At 37.4% G+C, this 12,714-nt stretch overlaps 1 protein-coding gene across 1 annotated transcript in view; it reads right to left on the bottom strand.

Moving 5' to 3' along the window:
• Positions 1–11,571, bottom strand: part of LOC137635008 (Golgi apparatus protein 1-like) — a 63,763-nt gene extending 52,192 nt beyond the window's left edge. The window contains exons 1-6 of the mRNA XM_068367610.1: positions 11,163–11,571; positions 6,838–6,876; positions 6,065–6,226; positions 4,456–4,682; positions 3,859–4,018; positions 81–264 (exon numbers count right to left, since the gene is read on the bottom strand). Coding sequence (XP_068223711.1) covers positions 81–264; positions 3,859–4,018; positions 4,456–4,682; positions 6,065–6,226; positions 6,838–6,876; positions 11,163–11,444 — 1,054 coding nt within the window. The 5' untranslated portion in view covers positions 11,445–11,571. The remainder of the gene's footprint in view (positions 1–80; positions 265–3,858; positions 4,019–4,455; positions 4,683–6,064; positions 6,227–6,837; positions 6,877–11,162) is intronic.
• Between the last annotated feature and the right edge of the window lie 1,143 nt (positions 11,572–12,714).

The raw sequence follows: 12,714 nt of genomic DNA, 5'->3' as shown, positions 1-12,714 counted from the left end.
AATAGATTAGTCTGATACAAAACTCCTCCACTAAGGCTAAGATGCAAATGACACAACAAAAACTACGGCCCGGCACTTACCATTCTTCATAGCATTCTCGAGGCAAAGTAAGATCCTTGAAAGTTTTATATCATGGTTGTCGTCTGAGCTTCCCCTACGGCAAGAGTTTTCCGTTATTGCACTACGACAGGCTCTAACCAAGCCCCGACTAACATGATAATCTTGAGCTATGAGCTGCTGGCGACGTGATAGCTGATCTACACACTGTACAACAACAATTCAAATTAATAAGAAATACCTGTAAATATATATAAGACAGAACATTTTATCATCAACAATTATCTACTTTCATTTTTTTTTTTTGTAATCCCAAATTCCAACCAACTGAGGTATTTAATCTGCAAATGTAAAACTATAATCAAATAAGAGAACTCCATTAAAATCTTAATGCTAAAAATCAAACAAGACATTTTTCTCAATGAAGATACAATAGTAATTTGACTCTCACATTCTAGGTCTGACACCATGGGCTCTTAATATTACTATAAAAATTTTATCAGATCAAAGAGTTTGCCTGAGGGATATGTTCATATAAAAGGAATAACCACTGGATCAAGATGTATAAGGATAAAAGCACTGCCAAACACACATATGATAAATGTACTTTCCCCCTGAAAAGTATCACAACCTCTCCAAGCGTTAGTTACCGCAGTCATTTCGTCGTCGGCGCCCACTCGTGACCGAGTATTGGGTTCTGTCGTTAGCCATCAGCCTCCTATGATGAAGAAGGGTGAAGGAAACGACAGAATGCCAGTAGCTGGGTATATTGTTTTGGATGGTCGTGGCTTTGCAACGGCCACGCACACACACTTGGCCCACACCGTTTTCACCGCGGCTCAAGACATATGAGACAGGCGGCTTCTCCAATGTTGGTTGCATCGGGCTGCCGGGTTCTTGTTATGTCAAGGCCCGCCTTGTTGCCTGCCCGACAGGCATTGCCCTCTTCCGCCGGCGCTGGGAAGCTCCGCCGTTGGGGTCTTGTTTGGTTTGATTTTGGAGTTTTCCTTCTCCTAGCCTTTGCCTATCTTAAATAAAGGAGAAGGCCTATAGGGGTCCAGTCTTGGTCTGGTCTCTCAGAACTGGCCTTAGCGGTATGGTTGAGCCTGCCAGGATGGATAAACTACCCCACCGCCATTGCCCAGCCCATCATTAAGACACTCAAGCCCCTCTACTGCAGCAAAGTGCTGGACCATCAGAGGGGTAACCGCATTTACTTCACTAATAACTACGTAATAATCATTTACTCGAGAGAAAATTTCCTATATGGTTTCATACTTTTATTTCCAAAATTCCAGGACCCACCAACATGTCTTCATCCATTTATTTCCATATCTACTACTTTTCTATCTAACTGTTCCTCATTTCTTTTCAGGATAAAGGCAAATCATCTCTATCTTTGAATTTTTTTGTCTTTTTCCCTGCCACTTGACAGCATATAACTATTATCACACCTTTTCAAATTCTCTTCTTTTTCTCTTTACTGGTGTAATATCTTTATTTACAGTACAAGCCTTTAAAAATATCACAAATATTTAAAGTAATTAATATTTCCCTAGCTATAAAAACCTATCCTTTAATAAGAGTATGATTATAGTATACTGTAGCTGGAATTTGGTAGTTAAAATTACAAGTTGTCGGTAAGAAGCTCTAACCCCCTCACCAGCAAACTTAAATCTGAACATCGGAGGACTAAAGGAGAGAGGCCCAAGGACTACTTCGGCTTTGGGGAAGACTCTGAAGCCGAAGAATCCCTCTCGGACTACTTCTTCCTCACATCGTACTTTGACCACCACAGATGACCAAGCCTTGAACTCATCAAAGGGAGATAACTGGAAACAATCCTGCCCCTGTGAATGGGCACAAAGAGTGGGGTCCACCTCCCTCTGGGACAATTGCAGCCAGGCTTACCAGGGCAGGACAGCATGCCTACACATGGAGCCTTCATAACAATAGCACAGAAACACTAAAAAATACAAATATTCAAAAACTTACAGTTGCATCCAGACAGTATGATATTCTTTTGTGCTCAGAAACTTTGGTTTCGAATACAATGCACTCATCTGAGCTCCTTATAACTGGTTTTAGGAACCCCAAAAATTTTGAAAAAGGATGCCATTCCTAGGGCCAGGGGAATGACAATGTATATTAGGACTGAATACCCTGCTTCTCATAAGTCCAGCTATGAATGTGGATGTCATGAGATTCAGGTAATAAAAGTTGTGGCAAGTAAAACAACCATTTGTGTTCGATCTACCGGAATCCAGACATGGATGATTCTATCTCTGTCTTCTTACCATTATGACTAAGATACAAGAGGATGATAGAAAGGCCTCTTTTGTTTTTGTTGGTGATTTCAATGCTCACCATAGGGAGTGGTTAAATTCTGTTTCTCCTATTGATCGCCATGGCTTAAGAGCTTTGGATTTTGCCTCTGAATCAGGCTGTGAACAAATCATAAGTGAAGCTACTCACAGCTCTAATAACAGCTTGGACGTTGTATACACCGATTCCCATGGCATTATAAAAAACAAGGTTGGTTCTCCAGTTGGGACATCTGATCATGCCTTGATTTCACTACCGGTGAAGACTGAGCAGTCTGTCCACAATGTATCATACTCATGTAAGGTTTATATAAAATCTCAAGCAGATTGGAAGGGAATGCCAAATGATCTTGTGGGCTTGAATTGGTCACAATTATATGAAATGCTGATCACGTTGTTCCTTTGACACGTTGTTCCTTTGAATAAGAATCTAGTTAACATAACCGATAGGCGTATCCCTTCTCATGTGCTAAGATACTAAGTAAAAGAAAAACCACAGTTAAATGATGATTATAGACATGCTTATTTGAAGAAGCAGGAGGCCTATCATCTTTGGAATGGTATCAGATCTAATTTGACCCAGAACCCAGTTACCCAACTGATGTGCCATAAAGGTTACTATTTTCACATCAAACAGAACTTATTTTCTGTACCTTCACAACATCTAAGGAACTGACAAATCCTCACTAGTGGTGAAGTAGAAGACTCCATCAGACCAAAATCAATTCAGGTAGTCTCTCCAAATTCATTGTTATCACAAAAATGTGCAAGAACATTTACAAACAAAGTGTAAGAACATTTACAAACAATTACTCAGTCTCAGGATTTTGAGTCTCCGGTGAATGTGAACTGGAGTTGGGTGCTGTTAGGATGTTGAAAAGAAGAGACCTTCCCCCCAGGTCTCATCACACACCTTATGAGATAGTTCTTTCCTCTGAGAGTATGCACAATCCAGGCTGACAGAGAGACCGAGAGTGTGCCCTGAAGAGGTTGAAGTGAACCCTGACAGACGATCAGCTTTCCCTTCAGAAACCAAACTGCCTTTAGCCATTGCACCCCCAGACTGACCAATTACCACATACTTTAGTCTCGATGGCATGTAGGGGTGAGCGCATTATCAGGCAACGTGATGGGTGCCGAAGAATTTTACCGCCAAATAAGACTACACGATGGGGCATCTAGGTGCTCATGATAGCGCTAAGAGGGGTCCTGGGTGGTCAGTTTGTCTTATTCCCATTTGCCCGAGAGCATAGGAACACCTGGCCATGTGGGGAAGGAACAAGTAACAGGTGACCTCGTTCCCCCATGACCAAGTAGTTATAACTACCCTGATAATTTTCAAATCATTCCAGCTGCTCCAAAGTACTCCTATTACAGAAGGATGGTTTGTATTCTTGTATGAACAAACAGCAGTACAATATAGAGTTAAAATAAATCTATCCCACTGAAGATAACTTTAATGAACAATAAAACTTACTTCTTTACTCATCCTTCTCTCCATTTTATGTTTCATGAGGCACTTATAGACACGTCCTTCCCCAGCACGAACATTATCACAAAATTTCTCTCGGTCCTCACGACACGCAAAAAATAAAGGTCTGTCAAGGTGAAAATCATCAGCCTGGATTTCAGCTAATCTGTAAAATGAAACCACACTGATGAGTAGCCAATTAAAAACCTTTTGGCATATAACAATGCTGCTTTCTCATTCATCATCAACATAGGGGATACAGTATGCCTTTCAGGTCTAATTATTGCTAAAAATTACAGATATGAGTTGAGACTGTCATCTCTAGTTGGGAGACAGAAATGAACTTCGGTAAGATTCATTGCAATAATAGAAACTTTACATTTCTTCAGGGTGAGTGGAGAATTAGTATTTTACCCTTTCAGTGTTTCCTTTTCTCATTTATGCCTAGTAATTATTAGCAAACCTTATACGTATTATCTAGCTTAATATTTCTTTTCTCAAAGTAAAACTTTATCAAAAGAGTATTCCCCGTAAACAAGAATGGTACAAGGCCTGATTAGAAAAGCTGAAAAATATAAATCTTCATTTCAATACCACACTTACCTCAATATTTGTTTATGGCATTCACGACCAAGCTCCCTGGCATTCTTGGTAAGGCACTCGATAGTTGACCCTTGTGAGTGAGGGCTAGCTTCCTGCAGCTTTTGTACTCTTCCACACTTGAAAGAATCAATCTCATCTTTGCAGTCATTGACCATGTTTTCCACCAATCGATAGTCACTAAAAACTATGGCTGCCATGCGTAACAGATATTGTCTACATCTATCGTCCTGAAAAGCAATAAAGATGTTTGTAGCAATAAAATAAAACTGAGGCAAATTATAGCATCAGCTCAAACATTTAGAGATTAGAAATTTCATAAATTATTCCTAAGTTTTGTGTGTACAGTCATTTTGAGTCTTCTTTCAAATGTTGAAGTGGATATACCTCGTTTTTTTTTATTAACAACAATTAGCAATAGACTAGGTTGGCAAACAATGTATTCCCACAATTACATTTGACTGGACTGTATTTCCAAAACTACTATAGCAGCATCAGAAGCGGCTCCAGTCTCCAACAAATTGGCAACGTCATTAGAATGATACTACCAGTAAAATAAACTGCCCCTAAAAATAAAAGTGTATTTTGATATGTTCAAACCTTTATTTCTATAAAAAAGAAAATAGATTTTTCCTAGCAATTCCATTGCTTGTGGTCTCCAAATCTCTCACACAACAAAATCCTCTTGTTGAAGTATTCCAGGTAAAACCCTGTTTCCAAGGATGGTATTCTTTGAAAGTTCAGGAATGCTCGAAGAAAATAAGAAAGGGAATAATATATAACATGGATATCTATGAATATAAAAAAAGAGACGAGAATCATAAACCACCTAGATGATTTCCAACTACTGTACTATTTAAGGAGCTAACCAGTTTTTAAGGACTGTACTGTAAGTGGGGATAACTGAGGCGGGGGGCAAGCCAGCCTCAACATGGTGCCGGTCCCAAGCCCGGGTAAATGGGGAGGGTTGGCAGCCGGAAGGGTATCCGGCCATGAAAAATTAGCCAAAACAAATATGGGCAATGAAAATTGTGAAAATGAAATTAATGCTAGGGCATTCCCCGTAGGTAACGCGCTGGGACCTTGCCTGATCCTGTATCAAGGATGACCTTCGATCAAAGGGATTAACTGGTGATGAAATGTGGGACAGAGGTAGATGGAGAATGCTGGCCAGAAACATAGACCCCACATAGAAGTGGGAAAAGATGTAGACAAGGAAGAATGAGAAGTAAGGGATTAACCGGTGATGAAGTGTGGGACAGAGGTAGATGGAGAACGCTGGCCAGAAACATCAACCCCATATAGAAGTGGGAAAAGATGCAGACACAGAAGACTGTAGGCGGGGATATCGGTAAAGATTAAATCAGCCCTAAACTTGGGTATTTGCTTGAAATGACACTCAAAAGTCATTGAACTATCAACATTCTACTTGATAGGGAAGGTAAACCTAATGGTACCCAATTATAAGGAATGATAGTGGATATCTGGAGTAAATATCATTAACCTTAACAGTAACTTGTCACAATTTTTTTTTTAAAATACCAAAGGCTTACAAACAGTATTGATTTTAATTTTTTTCCAAAAAAATTGACAAAAGATCATAAATTCTTACTCTCAATTGTTCAACAACTTCACTGAGGCACGATATTGTGTGACCTGGAGTAGAGAGCTGCTTGCAATCAGGATACTGGTTTAACTCTCCTTCACATACGCTTTTGGCTAAATCTTCAATTCGGCCACTTTTTGTTAAGTTCACCTTATAGTTCCATAAAAGCTGTAATAGAGAGAAAGATATTGTAATTCTTAAAGGCAGTAAACAAAATATGTAAAAAGCTGATTTAACAGGCTGACATAAGTCTTTTTATAGCCATATATGAATTATCTGTTCTAATGTTGTTTTTTAAAAAATTTCATCTTAATTTTTCATTACTTCTTATATCGTTTATTTATTTCCTTATAGCATCTTCTTTTCCAACTAGGATTGTAGCTTAGCTAGTAATAATAATAACAATAATAAACTAATATTTCAAAAAATTATCATCGAAGCATTCATGGTCTAGAGACAAAGCAATATAAATACTTATATATAATATGCTGTATACAAATTTTTCCACAATATATAATTTTGTGGACACAGCATCTTATATATTAGAGCCATAATTTCCTTCTCTACAATTTTATCTTTACCCTTTCATGGAAAAACAGAAATCATTACTATACTATCATTATATAAATTAGTTAAATTCATATCAATCCAGATTTTAATTATACTACAGTACAGTATATCTTGAAAAATAAATTCTATTTGAAATGGTTTAGTCTACTATGTAGCCAGAGTAAAACACACAATGCCTATTAAACAAAAACTATGAACAAAATACTTACATGACTGCATTTATCACTGACAATTTCCTGTATGTCCCTCTGAAAAGAAAAGTCGATGTCGATTTAATTTCCACGAGGCAAACGAGACGATGAGTGTCTTGAGTGTAACATAAAAGCTATGATACACCAACATATAAAATACAAGAAGAATAATGTAATACTGGTTAGATGATTACCAGGCATGACCATACTGTAAGGTAAACAGTTATATTCCCTTTGCTCTCTAAAACCTTCAAAGATACTTTACTGCATTGAAATAACAACTATTTGTTTTCACAAGGAAATAAAATTTCATTTACTTAGGAGCATTGAACAATTTTGGAGTTTTGTTTACATTATTTAGAACAAACTCCATGTTAAAGACAATTGTAGATCCACATTATGCTAAAATATCTACTAGAAATTTTCAACCTGTCTTAAACCTGTACACTACATTCTTATTTTTCAATCAGCTCATGAATGAACATACTGTACTGTACACATTATCATCACAATACAGTAGTATTATAAATAAACAGAAATTCATAATTATCACTATATTATTACTTGTAAAACGCACTGTACATATAGTTTACGGTGGTAATTTAAAAGAAAAAAAAAACTAATATGATCACATTAAGCAAACAGGCAATTACAGTATGCTGCATTAGGCCTAAGAACAGATACAGTTCTTTTACTAATATACTGAGAAGACTTTATGTACTCTTGATGTAGCCTACATCAGTATGACTCATAGTTCATGATCAATTTTCAGAAAAAGACTAAACATGTGAACATATGCTAGAAAAAAAAAATCTTCTCCACTTTCAAATTAACACTAGTAATTAAGATAAATTTACGTCCTTAACAAGATAGACTACGTGGAGAGCAGTTTGGTGCCAGGTGTTAAATGTCCAATTAGTTTGAGAAATAGCCAGGAGAAAATTATATACAGCAATAAAACAAAATACATACATATGAATAAGAGAGAGAGAGAGAGAGAGAGAGAGAGAGAGAGAGAGAGAGAGAGAGAGAGAGAGAGAGAGAGAGAGAGAGAGAGAGAGAGAGAGAGAGAGAGAGAGAGTGTGTGTGTGTGTGTGTGAAAGCATTTGTATAACCTGTTTACAAATATGAAGAACAATGACTCATGAAATATACTAGTCACTTCGTAATGTGAAAATTCATCCACAGTAGGAAAAATATGATCTTATGAAATTTCCAGCTCTTAAAAGTAGCAACAGATCCTGTTCTCACAATAATAAAGAAAAGACTTGAAATTGAAAGTTTACATCGCTCTAAGCTAGCAATTATAAGCAGGTAAAACACCAAGAGAATAACATGACATATCAAAGACTAGAAGGGCAGGATCTGATAGAAAGAAATTTATAGTCTTAACTACATGAAACTGGAAGCCTTATCAATGTTTAAACCTTATGTTGGTTGTATTTATCGAGACATACTTCCAGTTAATACACTAGATGAGAGACCTACTCAGAAGCAATGCCTATTGGATGCCATGGACCAAAGCATGGTTACGGACAAAAGAAAAAATATATTAAGGTCAGTTAGAAAGAAACACTTAACAATCAGAATAGATATAACAGTGATACCTTTGGATACAAACGTTTCTGCATACGAAAATTTCATGATGCGAAACGAGATGCGAAGATTTTTCCGACTCATATTACGTAAAATAATTTCATGATATGAAAAGAAGTACAGTAAGAGATCTGCCCGACCCAAAACTAATTTTAAAACTCACGAGACGTCAAACTGTAAACTCGCCACCCTTCTCCCGCGCTCCCATTGGTTATCTCCCTACTCTGATGCTCGTTACCACCATAAGATCCAGCTCTCCTATTGGTCAGCATCTATCCCATCATGAATCCACACATAGGCGTTCCTAGACCATTTTGTTTCAGAAGCGCTATCGTTCACATTGAATTCATGTTTGTGATTTCGCTATCGAGCTTTTAATTACTGTACTGTATCGTGTTGTAATATTAAATTCATATGTTATTAGCCATGGGTATATCCCTATAACTTCTTTAAAACTCAAGAACAAGCAAATGGCAAACATAGTAGCCATAGAAACCATGATTGAAATTCCCATTTTCTAGACTGAATACTATCTCCAACCTGTTTGGAAATTTATAATAATACAGCTGTTTATGTTGATTTTGCAATCAAGGACAAGTTTCAATCATACCCTAGTGGATATGTTTTTTTAGGAGTTTTATATATTTTCAAGTATTTTGGTCAGTTTTGATCATTATATTCTACTGGAAATTGACGTGGAAAATATGCCCTCGCTATAAAATAAAACCTATTACTCCCCAGTACAATTGGATCTTAAAATTGTCTGAAACACATGAAAAGGCATCAGAAAAATATGACATGGTTACTAGGCCTGGTGCATAGGTACATATTTAACCCTTTCAAACCAATCAAAGCCTCGTGTTTTCATTGGGGTTAATTTCTATTAGATATGGGGAGGGTAAACTTGCATATTAGTACGCTAACTCTAATGAAAAAAATAAGGCATACCTGATGTAGGTTATTTATAGATACCTTAAACACACCTGATGATATTTGTCGAAAACCAAAAATTTTCTAGTTACTTTATAAAAACTGAATTTTGACAGAAATAAATACAAATAAAACAACTTTACCTATACGGTGCCACCTAACCTTATACGTTATGTACCCTCTGCTTATTCCACCTAGGGCTCTGCGTCCTTACCTTAACCAAAGCTACGTCGTATCTCTGTTTTATCTTCCCTTGTGAAACATGAATTTTCAAATGTAACTCTTTGTGTTTCAGCCATCATTATAACTTAAAGAAGGGTAAGACTTTCCGACAGTTTACGACATCAAAACTCTATGTATGCAATAGTAACACATCATGTTTGCTCCAGTAGGGAATCTATATATATTTGTTATGATCCCAACAGTAGGCTTCTCCCCCACCGAGCAACACAAAAGAACCACTTTAAAATTTCTGGGCTAGAATCTCATTAAAAGTGAAGGTAGGTGATTGGCCAAAAAAAAACCTAGAAAAGGATCTAATTGGCCACTAAGGGTGTGACTACAAATGGCGACTTATTCTAATAGTAGGAAAATTTAATGCTGAAGCACTAGGATTGTGATTCTTTGATTAAATTCATTATCTTGGTTATCAGTTGATGAGTAGGCCTACTATGGGGTTTCAAAACGGTGCGTGTGATGAGATCTAGGGGTAACGTAGTTCAACGGGAGAGGGCAAGCTAAGAATACGGTAGCCTAAGTTGGGGGGGAGGATTTACAGGCCCCTGGAAAGAATGAAAGGTAAGGTTATGGCTCCTAGTTTAGGTTAGGTGGGGAACCTTAAATTAAGTTGTGTTCTTGTATCTGTTTCCCTTGAAAAATTAGTTTTTTACAGTCAATCCCATTGAACAAAAAATAGCTCTGAGATCTATTAGATTATGTCAGTTCTAATCTCCTAACTAATATTGCACTATTTAGCACTAAAAAAGGGGAGGGGTATGATGTGTTACCCAAGTATTCTCAAAGGAAATAAAAAGGTCTATCAGTCTTATCACAATCAAAAAAAGAATATTTTACATCTTAAAATTAGTATTTACTAAAACCTTACCAGCTAGTTTACATATGCAGGTAATATTACGGTAGAGTCCCACCCAGCGCCATTATCGCTTGCCAGTACATAGCAGCTTGATGTTTCGATCGCGTACAGCGTGGCAAATCCCATAAAATCTTGGTAATATTTCGATAAATTCTAATGGTTTTTGCTCGGCTGTGCGGGAGCCTTTGTATATCAGCGGCCAGTTCCTCACGTGTTGATTGAAAATGGGTATCAAATAACCTAGTTTCCCTACAAACCTGACCTATAAGCCGTGTCCTTACCTACTTACCTAGCGAGGGGGGGCTAACGCCGCCCCACGACCACCCTTACACTGCCGTATTCTAAGTTAGACATAATAATACATACAGGTGGCCGCTATCATACATACACCTCGCTGAGCGCTAGCTTCTCTCAGGAAAAAAATCATTAAGCTTTTATGTACTGGCAAGCGGTAATGGCACTGGGTGGGACTCTACCGTAATATTACCCATATGCATACCTCACTCATACTTTGACACCAAAGAAATTCAAATAACCTACCCTGCACTAGATGGTTATAACCTAAAATATTAGAAAATATGGCACCGGTAGATCAATTCGGTCAATATTTACTGTAGTACAATGTTCTTAGTAGAGAAAGCAAGTGCCCATGAAATTACACGTTGCAGTTAATTAAAATGGCCTAACCTAACCTAAGCCTAACACAACTTAGGACATTCCTTACCCTTTCGTTCTGAAAGCACTCGAGAACAGCAAAATTATTGCGGACATCATCTTTGCAAATGCGTTGAATGTCACTTTTGCAGTCGGGTTCCTCGAATATTTTCACGACAGTACTTCTACCGGTCACTTTCGAGGCAACTTGTCCCACAGGATTGCCGGGGACGTTCGTAGGGGTGTCCGCAGATTGTCCCGATGGCTTCCTCGCCTCTACACAACGTATGCCTACTGGCAGCAGTAAGCTTACAAAACAGACAAACAACACTGCCTGGCGTGATGTGTCCATGACTGTTGAATTAAGTCTAATTTTCCCCGGAAGTATTACTGAATAGGCATCCTGCCATAAGCAAATACGTCACCACTCGATTGTTTTGATATGACAGCCGCGGTGATAACAACACCACTGTTGCCAAATCTTGATTAAGGTCTTTCCTTTCTTATATCAAATTTACTATATCAAATTTAGTACTCGAATAAAGAGGGTACGCTCTCAAAATATAAAAATTTAATATATTAAACCGTTAATACTCTTCCTTGTGTAATGTAAAACTTATTTTTTTTTTCAATTTCGGGAAGGTTTGAACGAAACTGGCACCACTGTAACAGACGACGTGTTGGGAGTTTCAAAACAAGGATAGTACAACCCAAGGTCGAGGCCTCTACCCATATTACAATCCTTCCTAAATTTCCAATAAGAGTTTTTTTCTTGTAGGATACATATATCTTCTCTACAAAACGTGGAAACCCATCTATGCTAAAACATTACAAATAAGTAACATCTCTACCATGAGAGACGAAATTGGTAAAGTTTTATTATAATGTAATGAAACATATGGTTTTATAATTTCCATGCAAATTAGGTATCTTTGGTCGGCACAGATGCACAAGTGCCAACTTTGCATATGCGAAAAGTTGTCACCTGTAGACAGAACATCATTATCCTGCCACGTGCAACTTGTCCGGCCATACTTCATTCCTAAATAGAGCCACTTCATTTTTTGGGCAAGCTTAAGGTGTCCATACACGATCAAATTAGACTGGCATCTGCTTTGTATTGCATGAAATGTCTTCAGCAAAGGCAATACAATATATGAAAAAAGGCTATCAATAATAATGAGCTCGAGGGTCAGATGGGGAATTTGTCGTCATTTATACGGCAACGTAATTACTCAGTACGCCCCCACAACATTCCAAAATCCTCAGCCCCCAATAAAATCAAGATGATTCCCATCGTAAAATTTGCCACGTATGATAGTTCCCAGCATCAAAATAACCTTTGTATTCTTTTCTAACTTCAAATAAATATGTACAAGCCCATTATAAAAATGGGCGGGGGATAAAAGATTACATGATTTATCTTTCTGATAATTTCTCATGCCTTTTAAACTGGCTCTGTTGGTGCCATAGCTTTTCTCATGACTGTTTCTTTTAGAGACAGTGGAGTTGTGAGAAATTTTCTTCAATCTGTTTTTTTTTTTTCCTTTTTTGTATTTTTTCTCTTTTTTTCCCCCTTTTGCTTAGGTTTAATGTAGTATTGTTACCCTTGATATATTTCT

Source organism: Palaemon carinicauda, chromosome 45 (genome assembly GCF_036898095.1).
Source record: "Palaemon carinicauda isolate YSFRI2023 chromosome 45, ASM3689809v2, whole genome shotgun sequence".
Lineage (NCBI taxonomy): Eukaryota > Metazoa > Arthropoda > Malacostraca > Decapoda > Palaemonidae > Palaemon > Palaemon carinicauda.
This window is presented reverse-complemented; position numbering and strand designations above follow the sequence as displayed.